General features: G+C 45.9%; 1 protein-coding gene across 1 annotated transcript in view; it reads right to left on the bottom strand.

Moving 5' to 3' along the window:
- Positions 1–3,961: 3,961 nt before the first annotated feature.
- vtg3 (vitellogenin 3, phosvitinless) overlaps positions 3,962–9,675 on the bottom strand; it is a 102,343-nt gene continuing 96,629 nt past the window's right edge. Inside the window, exons 32-33 of the mRNA XM_067989845.1 lie at positions 6,935–7,096; positions 3,962–4,206 (exon numbers count right to left, since the gene is read on the bottom strand). Of these exons, the coding sequence (XP_067845946.1) occupies positions 4,085–4,206; positions 6,935–7,096 (284 nt within the window). The 3' untranslated portion in view covers positions 3,962–4,084. The remainder of the gene's footprint in view (positions 4,207–6,934; positions 7,097–9,675) is intronic.

Raw genomic sequence — 9,675 nt, 5'->3', positions numbered from 1 at the left:
GATTAGCAAAAGAGCCAGAGGCGTCAAGAGGAAAATAAAATTTACGCAACGAGTTATGATGATCTGGAATACACTGCCTGAAAGGGCGGTGGAAACAAATTCAATAACTTTCAAAAGGGAATTGGATAAATACTTGAAGGATGAAAATTTGTGGGGCTATGCGGAAAGAGCAGGGGAGTGGGACTAATTGGATAGCTCTTTCAAAGAGCCAGCACAGGCACAGTGGGCCGAATGGTCTCTTCCTTTGCTGTATCATTCTATAATTCTATGAAACGGATATGGGAACAGAGTGAGCACATGGGGTTAGGACCCCTGCTTATGTGGGGGACAGACACCAACACGGACTGGTTTGGCCTGCTCCCCTGTTGTAATTTCTACATAAGCCTGATAAGTGTCTTCACTGTGTATGCATACATACATACACACATGCCAAAGCACCAAGCACACATGCACACAGGACTGCAGAAATACCAAACCAAATACCAAAACTACTAACCAAAACAAGTGGCCCAAAATTTCAGTCCATTGGAGAACAGGAAGTTGCAGCCAATAAAAAATTGTCACGGTAAGTTTGACAAGGACGCTACTAAACTTGCGGAATGGGTGTGTATTTGGTGAATTAATTTCCATATAGATAATTATGAGGTGGTGCACCATAAGGTCAGGGGTGGGGCTGTTCGTTGATGATTCCACAGATGATTCACAACTGCTCTGATAATGAAACATGTTATGCCAGCCTGCAGCAGGCCCTGGATAATATCTAAGCTTGGGCTAGTAACATTCACACCATGTTCTTCTCGAACAAGGGAAAGCCCATCTATCTCCCCCTAAAATTCAACGGCGCGACCATCACCGAGTCCCTCCACCATTAACATTTTGGGGGGTCATCTGCAACAAGTGGCTCACTTCCCAACCCCTCAAAACTTCTCCACCATCTACAAGGCTTAAGTCAGCAGTGTGATGGAGTCCTCACCACTCGCCTGGATGAGTACAGCCACAACACTCAAGAAACTGGACACCGCCCAGGACAGTCGTTTGTTTGACCGGTGCCCTTGGACTTAATAATCACTCATTCCACCACCAATGCACTGAGGCTCCAGTTCGTATGATTTACAGATTGCATTGCAGCAACTCACCAAAGTTACTTCAGTGGCACTTCCCTCCCCTGTGACCTCTACCCTTGAGAAGGACAAGAGCAGAAATGTCATGGAAACAACATTACCTCCAAGTTCCCCTCCAAGTCACACACGATTCTGACTTGGACCATTCCTTTATCGTTGCTGGGTCAATATCTTGGAATTCCCTATTTAACACCGTTGTGAGAGCACCAACATCAGAATGACCAACGTGGTTCCTTCTACTATCCCCTTGTTGAAGATGGCCTGCGAATTGATTATTGCAGGCTCATAGCCACTTCTTACAATACATAAAACCATGGCACAGACCGAATTCCCTTGTAACCCCAGGGATAACGTCCAACACCCATGCATCTTTATCAATGACAGTAAATAGTAAAGAAAGAAAGCAAGAAAGAAAGAAAGAGAAAAGAAAGAAGAAAGAACTTGCCTTTATATAGCACCTTTCACATCTTCAGGACGTCTCAAAGCGCTTCACAGCTAAAGAAATAGTCACTGTTGTAATAAAAGGAAATGCGGCAGCCAATTTGCACACAGCAAGATCCCACAAAGAGCAATGAGATAAATGACCAAATAATCTGTTTTAGTGATGTTGGTTGAGGGATAAATATTAGCCCGACACTGGGGAGAACTCCCCTGCTGACTTTCGAATAGTGCCGTAGGATCTTTTAACGTTCACCTGAGAGGTCTGACGGGGCCTCGGTTAACATCTCAATCAATGCAATAATAGAACTCAGATAAACGAGTGCTTTTTGAAGCAGATTTTCTGTTCAGGCCTTAGTTTCACACATGTATTGGGGAAATATTATACCATCACTTATTCAGCTATATGAAGCCTGCAAATACATCCAATGCAGTTTCCTCTTAGAACAGAGGAGAGCATTGTGTAACTTGAATTTTTTTTAAAAATCAAGATGAGGCATGTCAGCATTGGTAAACAGAAAACTTTCCGATTCCAGGCATCCAGCTGCTAGCATCAAGCGCTCTCAGGTCAGGCACAACATGGCTGGATACAGAAGAAAGCTCCCAGTACTGTGGCCACCACCGAGGGCTTCAGTTCCAATCTCAGCAGAGCACTTACTGCACCAGAGTGACATTATCCTTTTCCTATACCCGCTACCTTGTGGCACACAGCACGCTGCCCCCTGACGGTTAACCTGAGTGACAGGGACAAGTTTATGCCGTGAGTCAGTAGGAACTGGATTGAGACTGCCCAAACTCATTTAAAATAAATACATTTGATCTCAAGATGTGGGTGATGTTGGCAAGGCCGCATTTATTGCCCGTCAGTAGTTGACCTGAGATGGCTTTGGTGGGCCTTCTCTTTGAACCACTGCAGTCTTTGTAGTGATGGTGCTCCCACGATGGTGTTAGGCAAGGAATTCCATGATATTGACCCAATAACGATGAAGGAATGGCGATATATGTCCAGGTCAGGATGGTGCGTGACTTGGTGGAGGAGCTTGGAGGTGATGGTTTTCCCATGATATTGCTGCTCTTGTCCTTCTCGGTGGTAGAGGTCACAGGGGATGGAGGTGCTATTGAAGTAACTTTGTTGAGTTGCTGCATTGCATTCCGTAGATCGTGCTTACTGCAGCCACAGTGCACCGGTGGTGGAGGGGATGGATATCGAGTCTAGTGGCAAGGGCACTGAAGAAACTGCTCTGTGTTGAGATGGTATCAAGCTCCTTGAGTGTTGTGGCGACATCCATGCGAGTGAACGGTGAGTATTAAATCACACTCCTAATTTGAGCCTTGCAGATGTTGGAGAGACTTTGAGGGTCAGGAGGTGAGCCAATTGTCATAGGGTACCCACTCTCTCTACCTCTCTCTCCTTTAAGACGCTCCTTAAAACCTACCTCTTTGACCAAGCTTTTGGTCACCTGTCCTAATATTTCCTTATATGGCTCGGTGTGAAATTTTGTCTGATTACGCTCCTGTGAAGCGCCTTTGGATGTCGTATTACGTTAAAGGCGCGATATAAATACAAGTTGTTGTTGTTCTCCTTCTTGTAGCCATGGTATTGATATGGACGGCCCAGTTAAGCTTCTGTAAAATCCTTTGGATTGTTTTGAATTTCTGGATTGAGATTGACAAAACTAATCTTGTGCAGGACCCTTGGGTTTGGTTTAAATTTCAGGGATGTAAAGGCACTGTAATTTAGGATATGGAGAGCTCCACTGTGCCACAGGTGAGCTAAAATAGGAAATGAGCCGTTGTTTTTAAATTACATGATAAATAATAGTAAAATTATAGCGATAATCTTGTTTCCTCTGCTGGTTTTCTTCCTTTTCCCTCTCCTGAAGTCGCTAATGCCAACTGCCTCTGGAGCCTCACCCAGGTGCCCACTGTGAGTCTAGACGGTGAGAGTTGACAGGGTGTATTGCCCTCACAGAGCAGCCTGACCCCGAGGTCATTGACTATGCACACACACATGCACCTACTAGCAGGGGTCACTGAGTAGCAGTCAGGAGCCAGACCGCTACTACATTTTCCCCTCGCTAATCCAGGAGCACCGAGGCCAGTTGCAGCACCTACCGCTGCTTCCCCGGCTGACAGCACAGACCATAACCTGTGTGTATAAATGAGGTACGTGTGTGGTCTCTTCCAACTGAGTTATCAAGGGAGCTGGGAGAAGCAAGCGTACCTGAGTGTTTAACGAAATAAGCACTTCATTTTGCAAATAAAGCTATTATTTAAAGATTAAGATTAAGATTTACTTTAAGGCAGATTATGTGCAACATACAAATTGTATGCTGAACGATAAAATTAATTTGCCTGCTAGAAGCTGATTTATTGAGTACAACAAATGACAGTTCAGCACATCTAAAACTAATTCATTTTAAAAGTCATTAAATGTGTCATTACACATCTTCATCTCTTTAATTGCAGCAGTAATACACGTATTTAGTCGCGGAGCTTTGCACCATATGGAGAGAAATATCCAGTTATCTACATTCAGAAGAGCATGAACAAGCAGTATGGGCTTCAACGGTGCCTGTCAAGTCTTCACTCTTCTGACCAAAGTTGGCGGATATCATCTGTTCATCTGTAGGATTCGCGAGGGAATCTGCAAAATATTAAACCATGTTTAGTTGGACCTGGGGGGGGGGGGGTGGGAAGCTACCCAAATGTTGTCTCTGCTGTGTTAAGATGACACTGCTGTTGCTAAGACAAAGGCTTGCATCAATATAGCGTGTTGTCACGTTTCTCAGAAGCATCTCAAGACACTTTACATGTAATGAATTGCTTTAAGGAATGTTATGCAGCAGCCATTTTGCAAACAGCAAGCAACCATGAGATAAATGGTCAGTTAATTTACTTTTCTGGCATTAGGTAGGGAAGAATGTTGGCCAAGACACCAGGATTCCCTGCTTTTCTTCAAATAGTGCCGTAACACCCGACTATACCACAGGGAACAGGTAGACAGAGCCTCCCTTTACCATCCAAAGTACTACACCTCCAATAATGCAGCAGTTCTCCAGTGCTGTGCTAGAGTATCGACCTAGATTAGATGCTTAAGTTGTGGAGTGGGACTTGAACCTACAACCTTCTGGTTCAGAGGTGAGAGTGCTATCAACTGAGCCAGTTGACACAAAATTAATTACTTTACATATATATAAGACACCAGTAAATTGCTCGCTATTGCCTAGTCAGTTGATGAATATGACTTTTTTTTTAATATACAAGATAGCGATGGAGTTAGGAGAGAGATTTCAGAAACTTGCTCCACAGAGCCACCTAGTGGCAATAGCTGGCAACTATAGTGTTATAGTTGACGTAGCAAAATTAAATGGGAAATGTTGACATAACAACTTATAATGGTAAATATTGACTGATCACAGGAAATGAGGTTTATAGACAGGAAGTGGACACCTTACTCAAGAGTTTTAATAATATATAAATGGGGGCAATTTTAACTTTTATTGCCGGGTGAGAAACCATTGATGGCAAATCGGCCGCCCATTTTATGCCCCGCCAGATTTTCTTTTCCATCGACATCAATGTCGCCGAGCGATAAAAGTTAAAATTATCCCCACTGATTTTAATCCAGTTATATTAGAGGGCTCCTAATCGGGACACTTCTTTGAAAAGAAAAGCATTTCCTATAATCCAAAACATTTCTATTGATCAAACATCATTAAAAGTGATGATTGGCTGTCAGCTGTAGCTCAATTGGTAACACTCTTGCCTCTGAGTCAGAAGGTTGTGGCTCCAGAGGCACAATCTAGGCTGACACTCCAGTGCAGTACTGAGGGAATGCTGCACTGTCGGAGGTGTCATCTTTTGGATGAGACATTAAACTAAGACTTCATCTGTTCTTTCAGGTAGAAGATCCCAGGGAACTATTTTGTAGAAGACGGCAATGAGATAATGACCAGGATATCTGTTCTATTGATGTTGGTTGAAGGAGAAATATAGGCCAGGACACTGGGGAGAATCCCCCTGCGTTGCTTTAAAAAGTGCCATGGGATCTTTTACATCCACCTGAGAGGACAGATGTAGCCTTGGTTTAATGTCTCATCCGAAAGACAGCACCTCTGGCAGTGCAGCACTCCTTCAGTACTGCACTGAAGTGTCAGCGTAGATTGTGTGCTCAAATCTCTGGAGTGGAGATTGCACCCACAACCTTCTGACTCAGAGGCAAGAGTGCAAGGCCGACACCTGGGAAGGGAAGGAGCCTGGGAGAGACACATGACATCTTCATCACAAATACCTGGCGGACAAGCAAGCATTGGGAGAAAGCTTCTCTAACAATTTCTCAGGGGTGATGATTCCGCTTTAAAGAATTTGCACTATAAATCAAGTAACATGGTTACAGGGCTGCAAATGCTTACAAAACAGTACAACTGCTCTAAAGTACTCCAAACTGAGCCACAACCCCAAGGCTACCTGAACTGATACAGTGGCATTGAAATTCAGTGGGGGCCGTTTACGCTGTTTCCCTGGGAGTTCTGTTAATCCTCCGCCGGAGTTAAGGCTGGGGGCTGGTAGAACCCGTACAGAATTTCAAAGCCTGTGTGTTTAACGTAGTCTGACATCCCAAGCTGCTTCACTTATCGGGACAGAACACCAAACAGAACCTACGAGAAGAGTTGGGGTAGGTGAGCGAAGCAATGGGCAAAGAGGTTTTTAGGAGTCTCTTGAAGTTGGGAAAGATGTATTAAGGTGGAGTGATTTGGGAAGAGAGTTTCAGAGCGCAGGGGAATGACGACCGATGGTAAAGTGGAGGGGGGGGGGGGTGGGGCGGAGGGTACAGTAGACTAGTAGAGCAGAACACAACGCTGAAGGAAATTACCAAGTGGGGGCGAGGGCGTGAAGGGATTTTTAGACAAGGATGAGGATTTCGAGTAAGACTGCAGCTTGGCGTAAAATGAGCCCGCTGTCGAACTGTACCACTGATCCTGCTAAAGTTCATGGTGTAAGCAGGAGGGAGGGCCTTGGGCAATATGGGGTCACATCCGCAAAACCCTCCGTTGCTGAAGACTCTGGGAGGAAGGTGGCTGGTCCGGGGGTGGGGGTGGGGGGGTGGGGTGGTGAGCTGGGGCCGGGCGGTGGGAGAGATGTATAACGGGCAGCTGAATCGATGTCACCTGTTTTACAGTATTGCCCAAAGTCAAAATGACCTCCATTGGCTTCAAACAATTTGCTTTTCCATTCCATAGCGAGTTGTTAAAGAGAAGATTTTGTTGAGGAAGTCATCAGTCATTAATGGCGACGATGTCCAATTAATTAGCCGCAGCAGAATAATTGAAACAAGATAGCACAGCAATGTACAAACTAACTCGGAAACATACCAACTGGAAGGCAGTGGAAGCCATAGGCAACAGGGACGGTTTCAATTGGTGAACATCCAAACTGACAGCGTAAAACTGGTTCAACTGAGTAGCATTTCGTTTCCTGTCCGTGTAAGCTAACCAGTTTCTCTAATTTCACCGTTCTTTTCATCAGTTTACAAGCTGAAAGAATGGTTAAAACAAGAGTTAGGTAATGATCGCAGTGAGGATAATCTTAGTCAACAACAGGTTGGGCCTGTCAGCTGTGAGGCCTAGATTTTCCACTTGCTGTTGGCTGTTCTTAGGTGGCAGAGGGCAAGTAGGAGTAGGAGTTTGGGCGGGGAACCATTCCGCCAGCTTGCCATGGCTTGTCACACTTCTGGGACTGCCCATATTTGGGTGAGATGTATTCAAATGAGATGTTAATGATGGGGCATTTTTTTTTATTCGTTCATGGGATGTGGGCGTCGCTGGCAAGGCCGGCATTTATTGCTGATCCCTAATTGCCCTTGAGAAGGTGGTGGTGAGCCGCCTTCTTGAACCGCTGCAGTCCGTGTGGTTAGGTAGGGAGTTCCAGGATTTTGACCCAGCGACGATGAAGGAACGGCAATATCTTTCCAAGTCGGGATGATGTGTGACTTGGAGGGGAACTTGGTGGTGGTGTTGTTCCCATGTGGCTGCTGCCTTTGTCTTTCTAGGTGGTAGAGGTCGCGGGTTTGGGAGGTGCTGAGAAGAAGCCTTGGCGAGTTGCTGCAGTGCATCCTATGGATGGTACACATTGCAGCCACGGTGCGCCGGTGGTGAAGGGAATGAATGTTTAGGGTGGTGGATGGGGTGCCAATCAAGCGGGCTGCTTTGTCCTGGATGGTGTTGAGCATCTTGAGTGTTGTTGGAGCTGCACTCATCCAGGCAAGTGGAGAGTATTCCATCACACTCCTGACTTGTGCCTTGTAGATGGTGGAAAGGCTTTGGGGAGTCAGGAGGTGAGTAACTTGCCGCAGACACATGACATCACCCTGTAATAAGAAGCTGGATGACTGCCAAGTGCATTCTGGCTGTTCAGTGTCGCTAAGCGGGTAGGGGATTAAATTTTAAAGGGCTGCCTTGCCTCATGCAGGCCAGATTGCAGTCAACAAGGCAAGATTTGCAGAATAAAATTAAATCTTTTGGGCTAGCTCCAGAAGATGCCAGCCATGCCATTCTGTGGTAGGTGTCCCATGCCTGTCACAGCCATTTTCCTGTCCTCCTCCAGGTACATTACCCATGCAGCCATGGATACCGTTGGGAGCCCCGCATCAAGATTCAAATTAAGCCATCATCTGGGCTCACCGATGCAGGGCCAAAGACCCACACTGCTATAGTTCCGGTGGTAAGGCCACCTCTGAGGGAAACATCAGCCATGATCTTATTGAATGGCGGAGCAGGCTCGAGGGGCCGATTGGCCTACTCCTGCTCCAATTTCTTATGTTCTTATGTTCTTATGTTCTAAGTGCTGGTGCAAAGAGAATTTGGATAGGCTCAATCCAGTTCCTCCTGGGTATTGGTAAAAACACCTCAAAGCTACCCTTAATTTGGCAAACAAACCTAAAAATGACTGGTGGAAACATCAAAGGGTGAATGCTTAATGCGTTCCTATGACATAACCTTGTCCTCTATTTTAGCAGAGGCATTTAAAATAAACAAGTTAACATCTGCATTAAAATTATGGACTCTCATTAGATGGTTGTTCATTAATTTATAGGCCTGAAAGAAAGACTTGCATTTATATAGCGTCTTTCATGACCTCAGGACATCCCAAAGCGCTTTACAGTCAATGAAGTACTTTTGGAGTATAGTATGGGGGGCATTCTGCTGAAGTTCAGACTGAGCAATGTTATTGGGCCTGTGTAGAGGGAGCTTTTCTCTGCATCTACCTAGAACTGAAGGTGCTTGACTCTGATATCGGATTCCTGAAAACGAAAGAGTGTATCTGAAGTGGCTCAACCAGTGAGTAAGGGCGCCTTAAAGAGGGTCCTAGCTCCGATTCCCCATTTGTGCTGAGTTAGCAGACAGGCGGGTGCTATCACTCACCTCAACCACCACCCCCACCCCCACGCCCGGGCTAAAGAGGTGGAATTGTCCGCTCTTCCTAGCTCCTGATTGTAATCCAGTGACTCCTGCCAGAATTGAGTGATGCATGGCCAGTGGATGAGGCTGAGGATGGGCTTTGCTCTGATGCCTCTGTGTCCACCCACTGTGAGCGAGTAGCCTCCCGGGACTCACCGTCAAGGATCACACATGACCAATGGTCGTGGCACCAGAGGGCAACTGACATCATAGTGCGGTGAAAGATTTGGGGAGGGGAGGGGGAGGGGAGGAAAACTGACAAAGAAAAGTAAAAAAGTGCAAGTTTTCTTTCCCAAGAAAAGTAATGGAAAACACATAGAATCATAGAAAATTTACAGCACAGAAGGAGGCCATTCGGCCCATCGTGTCTGCGCCAGCCGAAAATGAGCCACTCAGCCTAATCCCACTTTCCAGCACTTGGTCCGTAGTCTTGTAGGTCACGGCCCTTCAGGTGCACATCCGCGCACTTTTTAAATGAGTTGAGGGTTTCTGCCTCGACCACCCTTTCAGGCAGTGAGTTCTAGACCCCCACCACCCACTGGGTGAAAAAAAATCTCCTCAGCTCCCCTCTAATCCTTTTACCAATCACTTTAAATCCATGCCCCCAGGTTATTGACCCCTCTACTAAGGGAAACCGGTCCTTCCTATACACTCTA

Source organism: Heptranchias perlo, chromosome 9, assembly GCF_035084215.1.
Source record: "Heptranchias perlo isolate sHepPer1 chromosome 9, sHepPer1.hap1, whole genome shotgun sequence".
NCBI lineage: Eukaryota > Metazoa > Chordata > Chondrichthyes > Hexanchiformes > Hexanchidae > Heptranchias > Heptranchias perlo.
This window is presented reverse-complemented; position numbering and strand designations above follow the sequence as displayed.